Here is a 21025-nt window from a genome sequence, read left to right as displayed (position 1 = left end):
GACGGTGATTGGCTAATATCAGGGCGGGGGAAGGCTGGGCAGTCTTTTTACGCGCCAAATAAGATCACGTGATACGGTATCTATTTCCGCTCGGATTTCAACAGGAAGTTGCCAAACAATGATTGTTTGTGGAAACAAAAGAGCTTGCAATTTTTTGCGAGCTTTACATGATTTCCGCTTCTCTCATTCACCACACGCTCTGCGCTTTATTTTGTCACGTCGATCTTGCGAAATCTAGCCTGTGTATAGCCGTCCCGCTCCGCTCAAAAAAATCGCGCGGAGCGCGCGGGACGGTTGTGTGCGAAATCTTACGCGGTAAAAAACTCGAAAGCTCAGGAGTACCAAATGAAACAGCTTATTATTCACTATCACTTGAAAGAGTCTATTAATTAAGAGACTCTTAAGAATATTTGACAAGTGTGAAAAGTGAAAGAATTCCAGCTGTTTGAAGAAGCCGCGCCAATTCCGCCAAAGGACTTTTTTTGTGCCGCGAGTCAAACCGCGAGAGACACGGGAACAAGCCTGTACAAATATGGTAAGGGCTGAATAGCGTTACTTGATGTGGTTCCAAGAAGTTCCCAAAACAAAAATCCAATATGGCGGGCACCGCAGGATATGGGAGCTGGGGTTCTACTCGGTTCGTTAGAAGCACTTCTAGACAGAAATCCAGAGAATCTAGAGAATCAAGTGATAGCGATGATGATGAGTTATTTGATGGCGAAAAATTGAAAACGAGATTGATGTCAATGTGGAATAACATGCGACATGGTGAGTTTAATTTTGAAGGATGTTGATGGGTTTGTACTTCATTGACCAAGTCGTTGCAATTCTGTGTATTAAATAATTTTATCGCTTTATTTTGTCCTTGTCTTTCCCGCAAAGATATTATTGTCTGAAGTAAATTTAATGCTATCCCGTTAAATATATCTTGAGCAGAGTAGAAAACGTATCCAGTTTATAAATAGTAGCAAGCTTATTTACTATACGACTGGAATTTGAACTTTCAAATAATAACATATTAATTAATCATTTAATTTATAAGCATCATGTTTTTATAAATAAAGCCTGTTTGTTTAATGTGTTTGGAGAGGTTCGAAAAGCCATAGTAAAAAAAACTCACCAACATTAACAGTATAGTGGAGAACCTCTCTGAGAACACTGACTTTTTAACTGCTTGAAAATCTCATCCAATTAATTAACAGGATTTAATTGGCTCTGCCAGGGGGGAAACCGTGTCCCTTGTGGCTTACCTGAAAACTATCTGGTGCGTTCCCACAGTTTTTGCTAGTCTGCGGGACGCATCGAAACTAAGCTAAGTGTAATGACCACACCAATAACTGTCTGAATTTAAAAATATACCGTGTCGCTGTTTTATTGCACCTCCCGTCTCTGTCAGTAGTTGAATTTAAGGAAAATTACTTTTCCTTGTCTGAATTTAATTTTTTTCAAAAGGGTTGTCATTTGTCCCGATTTTATTTTATGTTCTGTCCCTACCTCTTTCACTGTGTCGCTCGTCGGAATTTACCCTGGCAGGGCCTCATTTAACCAATCAGTTTGTCTAGGTGATGGTTTTGGCTCATTTTCAGGGAGGGGGGTGTTGGGGTTTAATTAATTTGCATCTGGCAAAGGAAGTCTCCATCTTACAGAAAAGGTTTGAGTGGCACCAAACTTTTGTGACATGTTGATGGTACTATTCATCAGTTAACCGGGTGCCACTGTAATGTGACATTATTTTTACCTTATCGTTGTTTTCAGGGTTTGTTGTTCCCTTCAAAGCTCATTTCAATGAGGACTCACCAATATGGCTTTTAGGAAGATGTTACCATGCTAGGAATCATGGTAAATTGTAATTTTGTGTCTGTCAAGAATATGAAGCATTTAGTCTTTAGGCTTATCCCGGTTTCTGTAGCATTAAGCGGCTAGGAATATTTCTACTCCCCCCTAAATGGGATGCTAATCCATTGCAGGGTTTCTCCCCCCCCCCCCCCAAGCATTATTGTTGCCGGTACCCATTTTTTACACCTGGGTGGAGAGAGGCACTATGAGAGTAAAGTGTCTTGCCCAAGAACTCAACACAAGTGACCCTGGCCTGGGCTTGAACTCGGAACGCTCGATCCGGAGTCCGACGCACTAACCATTAGGCCACCACAACCTCCTATATACTTTGATAAAGGAGGGGGGGGGGGGGTATAAAGAGGGTATGCTATCAACAAAACCACACAGAAAAAAACAACAACAAAAAAACACAATACTGCATTAAATTTAACCAAATAATTTTGCAAACCACAAATCGCCTAGTCTAGAAAACTGTAATTAATACCACAGGATAAAATAAAAAGTTTGGCACAAACCTGTACCTCCCCTCATAGAGTTCATAGCCACATCAATATTGTTCCCTTATTTCCAAATTTCCTAACTCTTTGCCTGAGGCTCGGGCTCTCTCTGTGCCTTCTCAGAAGTAAAATTATATAAATTTTATCCCTTAATTATTAAAGCATCATACAGTGAATCCTCTTTTCTGTTGCAGAATTCAGTGGCGTGCACTCATCAGAGAAGTGTAAGGTTTTAAGTATGGATGAATTTCAAAGAGACTTTACTTCGTTAATCTGGTTGACGTATCGACGAGAAATCCCTCAACTTGGGGACTCCACGTTAACAACTGACTGTGGCTGGGGCTGCATGCTGCGGAGTGGACAAATGATGATAGCAACTGGGCTGGTTTATCACTTTCTTAAGAGAGGTAAGAGCTTATAGGCTGTGTGTTGATTCAAGTTAGTTTGTGGCTAAGGTGCGGAGTGGCTGAATTAGGAACTTCTTTACAACCGTACAATGATAAGTCAATGCAAGTACACACAAGTCCTGGCCAAAATGTCCACTTCGCTTGCCGTTTGGCTAGGGCTTTAGAGTTGCTCATTTCATTAGAAGCAAAGATTTGAGGAATGGGATTGTATCAATTGCAAACGCCCTTAAAAGGATAATATTTTGTCCAGTAATCAGTAAAGAATTTGTAAGCATATGGTAACTTGTAAACTTTGACAGAATGGAGGACAACAGGAAGATGTCGCAGTAGAGAACAAGAGCATTTCTACAAAACTGTGAGTGAGAGTTAGTCTGTTGCATCCTTGGCTTGTAAAAGGCAGATGTCTTGTCCAACAGGTTTTAAGGTCATTAATTGCTTCAATTGAAAATAGAACTGAATGTAGATTTTTAACCAAACTTTGCCTACTAAAAAAAAGTGGGGTCACCATATTCATTTAGGAGCAGAAGACCATGTATGTACTATATAACTCCCTTATAATTCCCATGTAAGTACTCGTCTGGCAAAGTACACGTTTCCAGCAATAATTTATTTTTCAAACATAAAAATTGATCTGTTTTCATTTTACAGAAATAATGTGAACGATACACCTAAATTACGAGAAAGTGACGATTTATTTCTCTTTTGGACAAAGCCGCATGGAAAGGGCCACCATATAGTTTACATGCGCGGGCAAATTATGCTTAAAAATTTTGCGCAGTTAGGACGCGCAATGCAATACAGTGCAATGACCTTTATTATAAGTATGGGCAGGTCACTGTACATCAAAGGCAACAATGCCCCCTTGTGCCTAACCTATTAAATTTCTTTTTCATAGACATGTATGTGTAACCAATGTTCAAATAAATTGCTTTGTAGATTCTTAGATTCTTTGGTGATTTGGAAGATGAAGAACGGTGCCCATTCTCTCTGCACCGGCTTGTTTCTATTGGTAAACAGACTGGGAAGCAAGCAGGGGACTGGTATGGTCCTGCTTCAGTAGCGCACATTCTTAGGTAAGGATTTTTCATGTGAACAAATACCACATGCCCTCTGGCAATCCCTGCCAAATAACATGTAGCTGTTCTGGTTTAATTTTATCTTTAGTTAAATATTTCAAACCAGTTTGATTTTTATTTCCTTTTGTTTCAGATTTTGATAATGAACATACGACAATGAAAAATAAAAATTAAACTGGTCTGAAATTTTTTAAACCAAATATAAAATTGAGCCACAACGTAGCCAAGAATGTATTGTCAGGCCCCATAGATTGAAGATCTGCTAGTTAAATCATATACTATTAAGTGGATAGCATGTAAGGTTTTGTTTTGTCACTGGGTAGGGATTTATCTGGAGGATAGCATTTTCCACCCCTTTAAACAGTCAGAACTAGAGCACAAAATGTTATTCCATACAAATACATCCTTTTCCAGACTTTTCCAGGTTTGAGCCTGGCTGGATCATTATGTAGTGACACTTTGCTCTTAAAGTGCCTCTCAGTCTACACCCAGGGCCGGGTTGTTCGAAAGGCGATTAACGCTAACCCAGGATTAAAAGATGATCGAGGTTTTAATTTCTCTTGTCAAGAAGGGTTTTTCATAGCTAATGTTTTGTGAAGTTTGAGATTGGTCCACGTCAAAACTGGGGGAGAGATAATATAAACAGAAAGCCTCAAAGAAATGTTAAAAAAATAAAACCAAATTTCACGCTAATCCTGGATAAACTTAATCGTGCTTTGAACAACCTGGCCCAGGTGTATAAATGGGTACTGGCCAATTTGATCCTGGGGGGGGGATATAACCTGCAATGGACTAGCATCCTATCCAGAGGGTAGTCACTTTATGCTATGGAAACCGGGATAAGCTCAAGCCTGATCATCCTCGGAGACCCAGGGGCAGTTAGTGGGGGCGACGTGCAGCTTATCGGGACAACAGGATTTTCGGGCGAAAGTTTACAACATAGAGCGTAACAGCCCCTGGGCACTTTGTCTTACCGAACCAGTTCCAGAAGCGTTTACTCCTTCCTCCTGATTGGCCACTAAAAAATATTTTTGTGGCCAATCAGCGACGAGGACCGGCCAGGAGACTCTGATGTCTTCTTACACGAAGTTGTTTTCCTCATAGACTCGTCGTGGATGCTCTGCCCATCAATCAGATGCTATTACAGGGAGAGTCTCAGAAAAAAATAAGCCTTAGACGACTGCCAGTTCTACACTGTTAGTTGCGCGCTTTTTTGATAGTTATTCGAGTAAACAACAATTCTTATTATTTTTCTCGGTCGTTGCCCGACTTCTGGAACTTGCCACGGTCTGGGTACTTCACTGCACGGGCCACGCGTTAGCGAAGATATCGCTGTCGTCACCTATTGTTATTTTGTTGCCAGCTTGACTATTAAAACAAAGGGTTTTTGTTTAATTTGTTGGATATTTAAATAACAAAAACAAAACTTATAAACAAGAGGTGCTCGCGTATAGCTTTAAAAACTTTTGGTTTCCTTGCGCTATGCTACATTTAACATATTCCCAGGCCTCGTTGTTTTGTTTTTGTTTTGCTTTTTTTATCTGAGACCCACGTAGTATAATCATCCGATGGACGGGGCTTAACAACAACGACGAGTCTATGAGGAAAATAACTTCGTGTAAGAAGACTTCAGAGTTGCTCTTCTGGTCAACCTCGCTGATTGGCCACAAAAATATTTTTGTGGCCAATCAAGAGGAAGGAGTTCAAACGCTTCTGGAACTGGTTCGGTAAGACAAAGTGCCCAGGGGCTGTTACGCTCTATGTTGTAAACTTTCGCCCGAAAATCCCGTTGTCCCGATAAGCTGCACGTCGCCCCCACTAACTGCCCCTGGGTCTCCGAGGATGAAGCCTGATGGGCCAATAGGCTTGAGCGCAGAAAAGATAATGATATGTTGTTTTGTCTCTCAGGCTTGCCATGGCAGGAGGGACACACCCTTTACTTCATGACATAAATGTTTATGTGGCTCAAGATTGTACAGGTTTGTACACTTTTTTACATTTTAAAATGAGCATTTCTTTCAGTTTACAATATCTTCTGTGATCTTAGTTGCTAAATGTGTTATTCTAGGAAATATTCATACCCCTCCTAAGGAAGGCTGTTTGGCTACCCCCCACCTCTTACCTTAAATGGTAAAATTCACTCTCTTTCCCATGCAAAAAGTTATCAAAATATTAAAAATTAAATGTTTAAAAATCAGAAATACATTTATTATTTCCAATGATACACTGTTGGTATTTAATAATACCAGTAATCATTATTAATTTTTATTAATATTGTGTATATATCAATATTTTTATTAATAATTCTGAATTATTTTCTTCTTTTGACAGTTTACACAGATGAGGTAGAAAGGCTTTGTACAGGCTGTAGAACACACAATTGGAATTGTTCTGGTGGCAAGTGGCAATCTGTTATCATTTTAGTTCCTGTTCGACTTGGTGGTGAAGCGCTAAATCCCATTTATATTCCTTGTGTTAAGGTACGACATTTGGAGGTGAAAAATTTCAAAAGTTTAGCAGAAGGTGATTTATAACAGTGTGTTAGACTCCAGGGCCGGGTTGTTCAAAGCACGATTAAGCTAATCCAGGATTAGCGCAAATTTTGATATCAGATTTTCAACTTTTCACTGAGATTTTCTGTTTATATTTTCTGTTGTTCAGCCTTGCCATCGACTAAACTCAAACTCCACAAAACGTAAGCAATAAAAACACTTTTATGCAAGGAAAATTGAACCCTCGATTAACTTTTAATCCTGGGTTAGTCTTAATCGGTTTCGAACAACCCGGCCCTGATCTGATAATTCTTTGTTTCTATCAGTCCCTTCTTACATTAGATCATTGTATTGGAATCATTGGAGGACGACCTAGACACTCTCTTTATTTTGTTGGTTTCCAAGGTAAGAAAAACTATTTTGAGTTTTTAGTTCAGTTTCTAGTTCATCTCCAAATACAGGCAGCTGTTGTCACTTCTGGTCACTTGGGACATTCTTCTCTTGTGAACGCACCAAGCTGCCACAAACGATAAGAGGCAGTTCTATTCGTGAACAGGCTAGTTTCTAGAAGAGTGCCTTTTAAAGACCTGTCTACCAACTTTCAGATACAGTAATTTGCATCAACATGGGTTAATTAATACCAAGCGACTGTGTACCTGAATGTTTACTACACATGCAAAGGCTGGTTTTCACTAGCAACAGAGACATCTAGTCATAATCAGAAGCGCAGATTGTTACTATCCAGTGAAAATCAAACTAACAGAGTAGTAGAGAGTTTCCGAAATTTCTGCTTATGATCCAGTGAAAACTAAAGTGCTAGAGTTGCAAGCAGAAAGGAAGTACAGTAAAAACCCGCATGTAAGAACCTAGGGATTTAAGAACCTTCTTTTTTACTGTAGCATTGATCAATTTGTTGGACTTTTGGCAACATGGGTACATTAATATAATTTATATTTAAAGTGAAAAGCCTGACCAGATTTTATACTATTTTCTGATAATCAACAACAATGTCTACTCTGTAGAAATTAAGAACCTAATTAAGAACCTACGTAACCTGAACTGTCAATAGGTACCCCATAATACAAGCACCTGTTTTTCCAAACTCTGAAAAAAGTAGGTTCTTACACGCGGGTTTTTACTGTATTTGGAGGGACTGAGAACTAGCATTGTGACTGGTTTATTCCTCTTATTCTTGTGACCTGGACAGTCAAGTTTTCACCTGACTCATCCCCAGTTGTCTTCAGCACACGGCAAAGGGAGAGAAGCGCACCAGGTAGGAGATGATGGGAAGGGAGAATAGGAGAGAATAGTTTTCTCCCTACCCATCTCACCTTGCATTCTCTTTCTTGGTACCCATCTCTCCCTGCACTGTATGTAGAGGACTGGGGACAAGTCAGAGTTTTTGTATGTGATATAAACAACAGAGTCATTACCAGAATCAGAAGAAAATGGAAACTTTCTGATTCTTTTGACTCCAATTCTGTTGACCTTATGGCTCTGCTTACAACACCCTTTTTTAAATTTTCACTAGGCCATAAGCGCTCTTTATACAACTCTGATTACAACTCGGACTCTGACACTGACTGTGTTGCTAGTATTAAGAATTGACAATAATTTGTTGTATCTGTGGTAGTCTCTCCCCTTGTAACTCAATTTTATAGCTATTGACTGTTATAATTGTCACGTGTTGAAGCTATTGTTTTTTTACAGATAATAAAATGATTTGCTTAGACCCTCACTATTGCCAGTCAGCAGTGGACATGTCGAAGGATGATTTTCCAACCGAGGTAAATTCACTGTTATACTAAGTCTTATAATAATACATTAAGCTCTCTTTAAGATTTGTACCCAGAAAAAACGTTTTGTAACATTTTGGCACGTTATTACAAATTGTTTGAGGAATCCTCGTTTTGGCTATCAAAATTTAATAAGCACCCTAGGCGCTAAATCACAAGTTTTTTTGTAGCATACACCCACTCAATTCTTTAAAAGTTTGGGTAGTGGGGGCCTTCCACCAATTCTCAGAACTTACATTAAAGAAATGGACAGACAATCAGTAAGGAACCAAAAGAGATAAACTAAAGGGGCAGTGTCACCAAGATTTTTTGCTACTTGAAAATCCAATGAAGGTTTTGGTTTTACACCCGCTTTCAGTTTTACGCGCAAGCAGCTTTTTTTTTCAACCTCCATCTTTCGAAACTGAAATTGTTTAGTGTTTTTTCCCGACATACTAAACAAATATGAGAGATTGAAATGAACCAATCAAAACCAATGCATTCTGGTGTTTGTTTCATGCAAATCAGCCCACAAGTTCAGAGGGTCATGCTAGTGGTCTGTGATTGATGGATTTCGATCTCTCGTATTTGTTTAGCATGTCGGGAAAAAAAACACTTATAAATTTATAGTAGCCTAGCTAAAGCGCACTTTACTAGTCACAAAAAAATTTGTTAAAACGCGGTGTGGCTACGGATGGATAGACAAGAAGTGGCCTAAAACTTGAAAACTTCAGGCCAACGTTTTCAAGTTTGCCACTTGAAAGAAAATCACTTTGAAACCGTTGATAACGGTTTGTTCAGGAGAATGAGTTCATGCCCTTCTTTTGCTGTTCAAAAGTTGTCTTGTTGATCAGTGAGTGCACCATCATCTCGCAATTCTAGAATAGTTTCCTCAAAAAATTTGGAAGACTTAATTGTCAGTAATATTTTTTGATGGATTTCGCTTGTCTCACGTTCTGTTTCTGTGTGCATTATCTCATTTCAGTCATTTCACAGTATTCAGCCGCGAACTATGTCATTCAAAAAGATGGATCCCTCATGTACAATAGGTTTTTACTGCGATTCTAAGGCTGACTTTGAGCTATTTCGGCAACAAACAACAGAAGTAAGTACCGTCCATCATTGATCTAAATGTTTTGTACGTGCACTGTAAGGGTTTGTTTCATCCACTTACATCTCATGAAAGTATTTCCCCTTGAATGGTCACACACTAGGATTTCATAATGAACAGTACCACACGAAAGTACTACTCAATAGCTTCCATTTGAATGGTCACACGCGAGGGTTCCTTACACAGACTTGAATGTTAGAACCACCTTGTACACTAATGAACAGTGCCACATAAACGTACTGCTCAATAGCTTTCATTTGAATGGTCACACACTAGGGTTTCATTCACAGACTTACAAGTTTGAACCACCTTGTACAGCATAACTAACAGTACCACATGTGAGTACTGCTCAATAGCTTTCATTTGAATGGTCACACACAAGGGTTTCATTCACAGACTAAAAGTAAGAATTACCCTGTACAGCATAAAAAACAGTATCACATGACAAAACTGCTCAATAGCTTTCATTTGAATAGTTGTTACACACAAGGATTTTATCCGCAGACTGAAAGTTAGAACTACCTTGTACAGCATAATCAACAGTACCACACGAAAATACTGCTCAATAGCTTTCTTTTGAATGGTCATACACCAGGGTTTCATCCACAAACATAAAAGTTAGAACCACCTTGTACAGCATATTAATCAGTAGCACATGAAAGTATTGCTCAGTAGCTTTCACTTCAATGGTCACACACTAGGGTTTCATTCATAGACTTAAAAGTTTGAACCACCTTGTACAGCATACTGCTAAAAAGCTTTCATCTGAAAGTACAGTCTACACACTAATTACTCTTTCATTTTCTTTGAGGTTTTACGGCCACCAATGCAACGTGGCGACTATCCAATGTTTATTTTCGCATCTCATCGCAAACCGCTGGCGTCTGATGATTTGGTTCGCAGTGCAAACCTGTCCGAGAGCCTTCTTGAGAGCATGGGGCCTGGACGCGAGCCTGAAACTGAGCCTGAAAACCCACATAACAGTGTTGCAAATGTATCAGCGATAAGCTGTAGCCCTCCCTCTGAGGAGTATGTTGTTCTCTGACCTTTCCTCCTGTGGAGGGTGGGGAAAGCAGTCTGTTTTCTTTTTTAGCTGGAAACAAAAAAGTTGAAAAGTGAATGGAAATATGAAAGAAGTTCGTTCACGTTTGGTGAAAAATGGCGTTAGGGCAATTAAAAATTATACAGAAATATTTTGTTAGCATACAAATTTTCCTTACATATGGAAACTTTGCATGTTGACATAGAGAGAGGGTTGATACATGCATGAGCAAATTCTCCCATCTAGTTCTGTAAGAATTGAGCAGAGAACAGTGAGGAGAATTTGTAAGTTGAAAAGCCAGCTTTTTCTCTTCAGATGTGTCACTTTTTCTAAGAAAAGTTCTTATCTGATTCCTTTTGAGATTTCCATAAAAATTATATAAATTTATATGTAATATATCGAGCAGCGTTTTATGAAAAAAATAATAATTGGCCATTTAGTGGCCGTTTGTTCATAGGTACAAAGCGTGATTTTAAGGATAAGTTGTATATTAACGGTGAAATATCCTCGAGTCCGTAGCCCTTATTTGGAACGTCACGCAATGCTTAATTTTGCGTGACAAACCAAATTGTCACGCAATGCTTCGAAACAATGTTTCTAAAAAACAGAAAGCCGATTGAGAGATATTGTAAATAGATTGTAACATTTGAAAGTTTGAGGTCTGTAACAAAGGAAAAATCATTTCTATTTTTATTAATAAATATTGATGCATATAATTAGGAAGTTTACGCTAATGGCAGGGGCAGCAGGAACGTCGCTTAACAAAAGCTGCAGTGGGAAGCTTAAGCAAACCCAACAGCAATTGCAACGAGAACGTTGCCAAACAAAAGGTTTAATGAACATTATTATATGGCTACAATAGTACGCGCGCTCTGATTGGCTGCTGAGCGGGCATTATTTTCTTGTAATGACCGGGCATTATGAAAAATTTTCTCGGCTCGGCGGTTTTTTGAGTTGTGAGTAAAAGCTACTAGCGCAATTGCGAGAACGACAATAAAATACCGACAAAATGTAACTATTTTTTCAACAACTGAAAGAAAAATATTAGCATACCGATACTTCTTTAGTATGAGCGACGAAGAGAGCCACAGAGAGCGAGAGCGAGTTTCGCCTCGCTGTTTTTTAGATATTTCAGTTTAGAATAGCGCTAAAAGGCCATATAATAAATAACTTATTAACCTCGTCCGTTCGGTCATTACAGGGCAATCCCAGACCTCGGCCTTGATGTATTGACCTCGCAATCGCTTGGTCAATACATCAAGGCCTCGGTCTAGGATTCCCTTGTAATGACCTCACTCTCGGTTAATAAGTAGTATGTAATAAAACATGGTTTTGCGCGCGCGTTATAAATCTTGGTAACACTGCAAAGCAGCAAATGGGAAGAAATCGACTGGATGGAGCTAGTCTCCCAGTATTGCATTGCGCATCCCTATTGCGCATAAATTCACGCGTGATTAACGCGCGCGCATTAAAAAGAGCGGCTTTTTGTTTACGGCCGGACTGTTCACAGCCCCTCTACTTTTCAACGCAAAAGAACGCGCGCGAGGGAAAACAGCGAGCGCGAGGGGTGAAGCTCGATGGGGCTGGGAGCGGGGAGCGAGCCGTTTTGTGCTGGCGTCCAGTTCACTCGCCGATCTTTCCCGGAGTTCAACAATCGAAAAAAATATGAACTGTCTTAAGATGTGAGTTCCTCCTGGTCTCCATTTTAAAGTGTGTTCGATAATTTTAGACGCTTGGCAGTACAGTTATATAAAGTAGGACGTAAAAACATGGTATGCCACATTTTGCGATATCTACAAAATTTTATTCAATTCCAAGAATACCTCAAAATAATAGGTTACCATGGTGGAAAAACACCAAAAAAGGTAAAAATAAATAAAGAACAACCACGGTTAGTTAACAATGAGGAAGAATGAAAAAGATTACGATCCTAATCCATCTTCCCCAGTCCTTAACATACCCCGGACGTGGCGAAGCCACCTTAAATCCCATAGACAACGTGTCGTGTGTTTTGTGCGCGTGCACGTGCCCGTGCATGTGAACAATTGACTAAATTGAATTATTATTAAGTTCACGCGAACATTGCACGAAACAAGTTCGCGTGCTCCTGAATTAATATTGCTGGAACAAGTAATTTTCGATCATAACTTGGTTGCCTCCTGTCATGAGCTACATGTATTAGATTTTCAGCACTGTTTACTGTAGTACTTTATAAGTAATGAGGTAGCAATATCGAAGTCGTTCCTCGTTCGGCGTGGCGTGTAGCTCGCGTTTCTCTTTCAGCACCAGATCCCATTTACCAGTTTTTTCCAGCTCTTCACACTTCTCGCTAAAACCAAGACCCACTGGATCATACGAGTCCACACGGATAGAGAATATAAACAGACCACCTGTAGTGAAAATCAGAAGAAAGAATGATTAACCATTAACCTGTTGGTTCGCGCGCTGGACATCGGATCAATCGATCAATCAATCAGAGGGGGAGGGGTAACCCTGCACCCCATACAGCGGGGAAGGGAGGGGGGGATGAGTACTCGTGCTACTGGCAGCAGTATAACCTCAGGCGATATGGGACTCTTGGCCGATGCAGACTTTACCTTAGCCAGGTAAAGGAACTTAGTTTGTTTATAGAAAAATGAAAGTGCTTAATTTCCCGAACAAGGAAACCAACCAACCAACGATCGAGCCCTCTCTCCTCCGCAGAGGCCTCTTGACCATCGTAGCAAGATCACTTCCCTTACAACTTCGCGACGAAAACTACGGTTTTAGTACGGTTTCCTACACTGGTTTTACCATCAACTGGTACCACACATGCTTAACGCGACAAACTGTAAATTTCCAACCAAAACAAGGTTCAAAAAGATGAATACTATCCGATCCACCAAGACAGATCCACATCAAGTTCCTATTTTCGTCACATGTTTGCTTGAAATTCTCAGAACTAAACTTACATGAAAATTGGCAAAAATGTGTAGAGAATTAATCTAATTTATATATTAAGATGACCACTACTTACCAGGCTTCACAAATCGCGCACATTGCTCGATCGCCCCAGGTTTCACTTGTCCATACACTATGGTGCCCGCGCACAGCGCGACGTCATATTCAGCAGTTTCAACCTCTTTCATATGCGTGTCTGTCAACGGAGCACAGATCAGCTTGCTGTAAAGGCTCTTACTTGCGGCCAAATTCAGCATTTCCTGAGAGATGTCTAACGCATCAACATTGGTGTACCCTCTGGCTTTGAGCATTTCACCAATGCCTCCTGTACCAGCTCCAACATCAAGGATTTTCATGTCTTGTCTCGGGTTGGGATAAACGTCTCTGTTCTGCATGGCTCGATCAAATGCCTCCACACACAGTATATGGCCTTTGTAACCTGTGTTGTCACTAATCTGAAACAAAATTCAGTTAATGTTAGATTCTTGAACCTAATTGTGAAGCGAATTGAGCTTTGGGAAATTCGCTATACAAGTACCGTAATGATTCGATTTAGCGCCCTCCTTCCAATAACCGCCCCCTTCCGAATAAGCGCCCCCCTTCGAATGTGTTTTTGTAAATAAGCGCCCCTATTCCAATAAGCGCCCCATTCTTATTAGCGCCCCCATTCTTATAAGCACCCCTATTCTAATAAGTGCCCCTATTGTAGATAACTGCCCCTACTGAAGTCACTGACGTCAACTAGATAAACTCCTGACCGTTCACCGTACAGTTCATGTATATATTTACTGTTAAAATGCACAATTATTTTAAAAGTAACTGAACTTTTAACAATTTCTAACTGTTACAGTTCCTGTTATTGTTAGATACATTTGGTTGTTTCTCAAAAAATTAAATAAGCGCCCTGTCCCGAATAAGCGCCCTGTCTCGAATAAGCGCCCTCCCTTGAGGTGCCATTACGGTACCATTACATTGCATTTACACATATTTTTAAGCTGGGCCCTTGGCAGCTCACAAAACCCCATGGGGTGCTCACTATATCAGTTTGTTTCGCCCCAAAAGGGAAGCTATTCTTTGGAAATAACCTTTGTTCAAGGGAGATTCCGGCCATATGGAAATAACGGGGATGATTGTCGAAAAATTTAAATTAAGGTGGCTGGTAATATTTGAGATATTCCCGCCTTCGGCATTCTATTGGTGCTACACCTGTAATGTAGAGGTTTAACTTTCAGAACATCCTTGTAAATAATTTCCAAAAAAAACAAATTGGAATCACTGTGATGTCAAAATTAGTTGCCATGGCAACTACAAAAGTGGTCAAAGATATTAAAGAAACGACATGTCAGAAATGTTCAGAGCCACCTTAAATTTATGCAAAAAAAACGTAGCTTCGAGTCCTTTTGACAGATTTCTTTAAAGATTTGCAAATATGTTTATTTTGTCGGTTGGATAAAAATATGTGAAAAATAAACTTTCACCGTGTAGTTATAGAGGATATTACATGGTTGCGCGGAGATATGAAATTTATCTTCGAGTGTTCAACCATGTAATATTCTGTTTATTATATAAACCTACCAATTTCGATGTTTTTGGGGATTTTCCGAAGATTTCCGACCATTTTCCGAAGATTTCCGAAGATTTGCAAAATGTTGTCCGAAGGTCGTACGAATGTTTCTGAACATTTTCCGAACTTTTCCGAAGATTTCCGAAGTTTGCCGAAGATTGCCGAGGAAGATCCGAAGATGTTTCGACTTAATATCGATTTACTTTGGCTCATTCAGCATTGAAACAGGGCAAAGTTGTCAGAAAATGTTTCGAAATCGATATCTTCACATGTGAAAATAACATGTTATTTTCACGTGTGAAGATATGATTTTTTCGCGCGAAAGATTTCCTAGTATTTCACTGATGTTTATATAATAATTTGAGTTATTAGCCTCAGAGGGTCCAAAATACAATGTAGTAAATCTTTAACCTCATATGACGTTGACATGGAAACAGATTTTGATGTCACAATGACCTTAAATTGTTCATTGGTAAATGTTGTTTATATTTATGCTAAAAGAAAGATAGAATACCAAAGACGGGCCTGTCTAATTCTGACTAAACTATCGCCAGCCACCTTAAATGAGGCCGGCGTTTTTTCCTCTTCACGTGCAACCCAGCACGAGACCTCGATGGCTAAAAAAAATTGTTGTTCTGTCCAAAACACCCCAGTTGTACAGTTCGTTCGTAGCGTGAACTTCACACACAGTCCGGAGCTGACCATAAGAATCGCGGCCTCTGGGGACGGAAATGTTGTACCTCGTACTTCTCGTCTTGCATATTTACCTTTTCCCAACAAGAAGCCATTTCATCGTAGGCCAATTTTGATTCTTCCAGGGTCGAGTCAACGCCCAGCTTCAGAAATCGCTGGCTGTACTTAATCTCTGCCGTCATGTTACAAGTCGAGCGATTTCCTTTTATGCAAGAAGCTGAAAGAAACAACGTAAGAAATCTTTGTAATTGAGTAATATTTCCTTCCATTGTTAATCATTGACATCAGAAACGTTTTGTTAGTACCATGAAGAGCAGTATGAATCAGCGAGCCATCTTCTCGGTCTAACCCCTAGCCTGATGTGATTGTAAGGTACTTCGCCGAGGTAAATCACATTTTTATGCTTACAGCCACGGTTTTCAATATGTTAAAATAAAAAAAAATAAAATAAAAATAAAATAAAAAAATAATAATAAAAATTAAAAAATTAATAAATATGTGTTTATAGAGGTCATGCACTTAGCACGAGATAGCTAGTTTACAGGCATGCCACTGAAACAGAGGAAACAAATAATTTATAAATGAACATAACAAGGTTAAAAGGTTATACAAAGCGTGGTCGAGAATTTGAACCCAGGATAACCGAGAAACAAATCCAGCTAGTGGCAAGGGCAGGCCTCGAACCGATGACCTCCGGATTACAACACCAGCGCCCTAAACCACTCGGCCACGCCTGCCTCCGCGTATGTTTACACTCAGTCCGCGTTTATACGTAGTTTATAATCTTGACCCCGCGTTTTATACCCTAGTCCGTATTTTATACCTTTCCGCCAATCCGTAGCTTGCAGGTGGTTATATATATACTATAGTTCGTATTTTATACCCAGACCGCAGTCCGTGCTTTATACATCGCAATCCGTCAAAGGAATCAGTCAATTAAGAATTTCAAAGACTAATCACCGGAGGGTTTCTTTAATCCAGGGTCTTTAAAAACCAATAGGAGGCTAAACTGGGTGCTTAAAATCGAGTACTCGAGTAGCTCATCAATACAATTTTAATTGCTGCATTAATTTGTTTTTAAGTGTTTTCTCATAGTATAGTACGAGAGGTTTGTTTACCTTTCTTTCTTTCGAAATTACGTACTGTCATCTATATCAGCAACTGAGTAAAAAGTGAGGTGGTTTTCCAGGTTTTTAATTCTTTTCCGTTTATTCAGGTTATTATTTGTTTTGGGTACTCGGGAGCTAGTTTCTGAAATTGTCCCATATATGACCCATTAATTGGAAATTGCAAAATTACTTAGCCCTTTAAACGAACTCAAATTTGATACGTCATTCTGTTGGCATGTTCCTCGCTGGTGAGAATGTATTTAGTGCAGAAAGTAATTGTAGAGTACAGATCACATTAAGAAAGCGAATTTGCGATCAAATTTGATATTCCAGCTAGTTATCAAAGACTGTTCTTTCGACGACCGGCCGAAGCCCTGATGAAAGCCAATCGAGGAAATAATTTGGGTCGCAAATTCGAAATTCCGGAGCCAATAACAGATTCTTCGGTTTTAAAGTTGTGTACATCGTGTAAATAAATACATGCAAGTCTCGGGATGGCCTTTTCTTTGCACTAAGTCTCGGGCTCGGATTTTGTAAAATCATTCGAGTCTCCGTTTCGGATACTTTCAACAAGGGACTCGGCATCTCGGCTAACGCCGGATTTACCATTCGCCAATTTCGATAAGGAAACTCGTATCACATTTTTTTAGCCTTGTTTTTGCTTCCAACCAAACAAAAACAACAAGTTTACCTCTGACAGAACATCGAACAAAGACAACAAATTAACCTCTGACAGAAATTATATCGTGGACATTATAATCATTTACATAGAGTACTGCCGGAGGCAAGGTCGTTTAACAAAAATATCGATTAGAGAGGGTCCTTAGAAACTCCGACGACCGGTCATATTTCAGATGTATACAGAGTAGCAAATAAATTTTCCATGTTTTCGACTTAATCCGCATGAAATGTTTGTTTGTGTCCGGATCGACCATGCTATTACTTCTTTTATGTCGCTAGTTTTATTAAATCTACTAAACGAAAACACATTCTCCTAACGGACAAAAGATAAACCCACTTACCTTGGCAGATTTTCTGAGCGATTAACCTTCTCCTCCCCTTTAACAAACGTAAATCTTTAAAGCTGCTAAACTGCTTTGAGGCAAATTTAAAGCAAGAACGCCCCGAAGGGGTGACTGCGACTTAGTGTAAACTACAATGAACGGACGAAATTAGCATTGTAAATCAGTTTTACACTTTTCAGTTGCGCAACGCTGTTGTACTCCTTTGTACTTACGAACACATAGTAGGCCGGTGGGGCTCACGTTCGCTTTGTTGTTTTTTTTTTTCACTGCCCTAAAGCCTGGTTCTCATATGATCGTCCCGATCGTCTCTGTCGCTTCTGTCGCTTCAAAAAGTTTGCTTGCTCCAATCACCTCAGACTTTGCAAACGACAGAAGCGACAGAGACGATCGGGGCGATCATATGAGAACCAGCCTTTAATCGTTGATTAGTTGATTGTTATGCATTGTGCAATTTATTTCTGTTCTAAACCATAATGTATTCAATGTTGGAAGATGTTGAGCAAGATGATTATTTGAAGATGTTTATTTGTGTTTTCGGCCGAGGCCCGAAGGTCTTGAAAATTCAATTTGCCATGCGAAATCCAAATCCGGCATTTATTATAACGCGTTTTATTTTTTCAAGGCTAAGAAGTGTTCTGTAGCTTTTTCTTCCTCGAGGATTGCTCAAATTTGGCCGTGATCCGTAAATTACCGGTCGCGTGATCTGGTTAATTTTAGGACCGTAGTTTTTAACTAGTAATACCGTTGCCACAATTTCAAGTGACGTCAAGAAAATAATCACAATTTGCTTGCCAATGACTGAGCAATTGTTTGATACCATTTTTGTAGTGGTAACTGATCATAATAATGTTTGCAGCACTGACCCATCAAAGTATATAAGAGCTGGAAAGTACTGAAAACTGTTTTTTTAGATCATGCCCTCCCTCCCTACTTACCACATCTTTGCAAAGGAAAAAAACGCCTGATCGCAGGTTACCTTAAACGTAGCTCACCGACTTCTATACCAAATACCGCGATGAAATCCTGAGCAAGATCGACGTATTAAGAGAGAAAAAGTGTATTGTAAGTGCCAAAAAGTTCATTATAAACCAAACGTTTCGGGCTTAGCCCTTCATCAGTGGTGAATTGGTCGTAAATAAAACGAAAGAGTTCATTTCAAAGATTTATAAGATCATCCCAGAGTATTATTCTATGATTTGAGACGTGACCGGGATTGATAAAACAGTAAACGTTGATAAATGTGTAGTTAATAATAAAGATGGTAAATTTTAAGCTCGGTGATAAATAGCGAAGAAATTGTTCAACCGTGACACGAGTCCCCTACGGGAATCAAACTCATGGCCTCCCAGATACCGGTTGGGCGCTCTAACCAACTGAGCTACGAGAGACTCGTAGCTCAGTTGGTTAGAGTCGATTCCCGTCGGGGATTCAGATTTTTTCTTTGTCCCTCGCTCGTGTCATGTTGAATAATTTCTTCACTATTTATCACCGAGCTTAAAATTTCAAGTACCATCAGTTTATTATCGACATTGCTGATCCTAGCAGAATGCGGGACGCGTGTCACATATCAACCTAGTAAATGGCCCAGCTCACAACGAGTCTTGTAGCTCAGTTGGTTAGAGCGCCCAACCGGTATCTAGGAGGCCACGGGTTTGATTCCCGTCGGGGACTCAGATTTTTTCTTTGTCCCTCGCTCGTGTCATGTTAAACAATTTCTTTACTAGTAAACGATGATTTTTTTCCTTTTCTTGTTGACGCTCCAAAAAGGCATTGGCGATGTGCAAAATAATGTTTTTCTGTATTAAAATCCTTACTTTTAAGAAACAGATTTGCGGTTGCACTTTCCGCTGCGAAAGAATTCAAGACACGATTATCATGCTAACTTAACTGTACAAGAAAGTCGCAGTGATTTTCCCATTTAAGCAATTGGAATAAAGAAGCCTGAAAAAAATTCCAATTGCTTAAATTGGAAAATCACTGCGACGATCATTTATCACTTTCATATACATCCGCAGTTCATATATGAATCATTTCATATGCATTACATCATTTAACTGTACAACTCACCAAAGTTTAAAAGTACTTCGGTTAAGATTCTGCTCTAGAAACTCAGCACAGTCAACTGGCTACTGAAAAGAAAAAATTGGAGTTCAAATCATGTACGAAAACTTACGGTAGGGCGCGTCAAAAAATGTACTTACCTCTCCGAGATTTACTGCGAAATGAAGCAAGTTCTTTGAGCCAGCTTCTTAAGTAGGGGGCGCGGCATAATTGAAAGAAAACAAAGAAGATAATAAAATTAATAATTTATCATTCAAGACAATTCCAAAATAGAACACCATTACATACTTACTAACGTGGTGGTAAATAATGTCATTGTGTATGGGATTTCATCCGTTGATTCTAGAAACTGGCAGTACAGTAGACGTGTTTATAGTTAGGGGTTCCTTTCGATAAAATTTGTTCCATTTTATGCATTTTTTGATGAAATTATTCTTATTTAATTAGACGTTTTTCGACTTAAAACAACCAAACAATCAATTTGTGCAGCATTCTGAATTACGCATAAGAGCTGTTTAACTTGCTCCAGGCACAGTTAAAACAGTTGCTGCAAAAATACAATTGAAGGTGAAGAGGTTGCTACCTGGGAAAGGTCTTGACGCCGAGTGTTTCTTTTGCATTAGCTCAGCGGACATAATATAATAAATCTTTGAGGTCTATGTATTGTTTTTTAAAGAAAATAAACATCTATAATGGTGTCTCAGTTGCAGCCAGTTCGCAACGTACATTATTGCCTTTTGAAAGGCAAACAAACCTGTCATACTGTGTGAAAACACTTGAAAATATCTGAAAATATTAAGCTTTTTCTAAAAAATGCCAATGTCGCTGTTTACTTTGCTTAAATTATCTTTGTCGCTGTCGTAATTTTACGGCAGCTTTCTTCACAATTCAAAAATGATTACTTAGTCATGCGCTTCCAAAAGTCTACATACCTTTCTCAGAGTTTGGTCGTGAACTTAAGATTAAAAGCGTTTTGATGTAATGTATATGAAATGATTCATATATGAACTGCGGATGTATATGAAAGTGATAAATGATCGTCGCAGTGAATTTCCAATTTAAGCATTGTCGCAGTGAATTTCCAATTTAAGCATTGTCGCAGTGAATTTCCAATTTAAGCCATGCTTAAATTGGAAATTCACTGCGACGATCATTTATCACTTTCATAAAAGCGTTTTGTCGCTTAGCTGTCTTTGTGTCGCCTCTAGACAAAAGATAACGATAACGGTCATTCATTTTTATAGACTGATTATACTCTGTTTCTTTGTCTTTATACTCTAGTTAAGATAATAGCCAAGTCCCCACATTCATTAGAACCCAAGCCTCAGGCGAGGGCTCTATCAACCATTCGAGGTAGTAAGTAGTCCCTCGAGCGCGAAGCGCGAGGGACCACGGGA

At 39.3% G+C, this 21025-nt stretch overlaps 2 protein-coding genes across 4 annotated transcripts; one reads left to right on the top strand and one right to left on the bottom strand.

Annotated features, from left to right (window-relative positions):
- Positions 1-586: 586 nt before the first annotated feature.
- On the top strand, positions 587-10952 carry LOC144639241 (cysteine protease ATG4C-like). Its single transcript, XM_078498533.1, has 11 exons — positions 587-768; positions 1756-1839; positions 2528-2740; positions 3040-3095; positions 3677-3813; positions 5725-5795; positions 6148-6296; positions 6635-6713; positions 8019-8095; positions 9069-9188; positions 10006-10952. The coding sequence occupies exons 1-11, from the start codon at positions 597-599 to the stop codon at positions 10237-10239; spliced, it is 1392 nt and encodes a 463-aa protein (XP_078354659.1). The 5' UTR covers positions 587-596; the 3' UTR covers positions 10240-10952.
- Positions 10953-12088: 1136 nt separating this feature from the next.
- On the bottom strand, positions 12089-19678 carry LOC144639258 (methyltransferase-like protein 27). Of its 3 annotated transcripts, none has more exons than XM_078498557.1 (4): positions 19635-19678; positions 15508-15650; positions 13253-13631; positions 12089-12626 (listed from the first exon to the last, which is right to left on the bottom strand). In XM_078498557.1, exons 2-4 carry the CDS (start codon positions 15613-15615, stop codon positions 12433-12435), a joined length of 681 nt encoding a protein of 226 aa, XP_078354683.1. In that variant the 5' UTR covers positions 15616-15650; positions 19635-19678; the 3' UTR covers positions 12089-12432. The 3 variants fall into 3 exon arrangements, with proteins under 3 accessions (XP_078354683.1, XP_078354680.1, XP_078354681.1); XM_078498554.1 differs by lacking the exon at positions 19635-19678 and adding an exon at positions 17565-17684; XM_078498555.1 differs by lacking the exon at positions 19635-19678 and adding an exon at positions 17565-17684 and having other exon boundaries at positions 15508-15635.
- Between the last annotated feature and the right edge of the window lie 1347 nt (positions 19679-21025).

Source organism: Oculina patagonica, chromosome 14, assembly GCF_052425735.1.
Source record: "Oculina patagonica isolate OP01 chromosome 14, crgOcupat, whole genome shotgun sequence".
NCBI classification, from domain to species: domain Eukaryota; kingdom Metazoa; phylum Cnidaria; class Anthozoa; order Scleractinia; family Oculinidae; genus Oculina; species Oculina patagonica.
Note: the sequence above shows the minus strand (reverse complement) of the source record. Positions and strands in the feature narration are given on the sequence as shown.

Excerpts from the sequence above, each read along its gene's own strand:
- LOC144639241 (XM_078498533.1), top strand. The coding sequence starts at position 597 with ATGGCGGGCACCGCAGGATATGGGAGCTGGGGTTCTACTCGGTTCGTT. Across the intron at positions 3,814-5,724 it reads TCAGTAGCGCACATTCTTAG|GCTTGCCATGGCAGGAGGGA; the intron begins GTAAGGATTTTT and ends TTTGTCTCTCAG. Across the intron at positions 9,189-10,005 it reads TTCGGCAACAAACAACAGAA|GTTTTACGGCCACCAATGCA; the intron begins GTAAGTACCGTC and ends ATTTTCTTTGAG.
- LOC144639258 (XM_078498557.1), bottom strand. The coding sequence starts at position 15,615 with ATGACGGCAGAGATTAAGTACAGCCAGCGATTTCTGAAGCTGGGCGTT. Across the intron at positions 13,632-15,507 it reads TGGCTTCTTGTTGGGAAAAG|ATTAGTGACAACACAGGTTA; the intron begins GTAAATATGCAA and ends ATTTTGTTTCAG. Across the intron at positions 12,627-13,252 it reads TGCGCGATTTGTGAAGCCTG|GTGGTCTGTTTATATTCTCT; the intron begins GTAAGTAGTGGT and ends TTTTCACTACAG.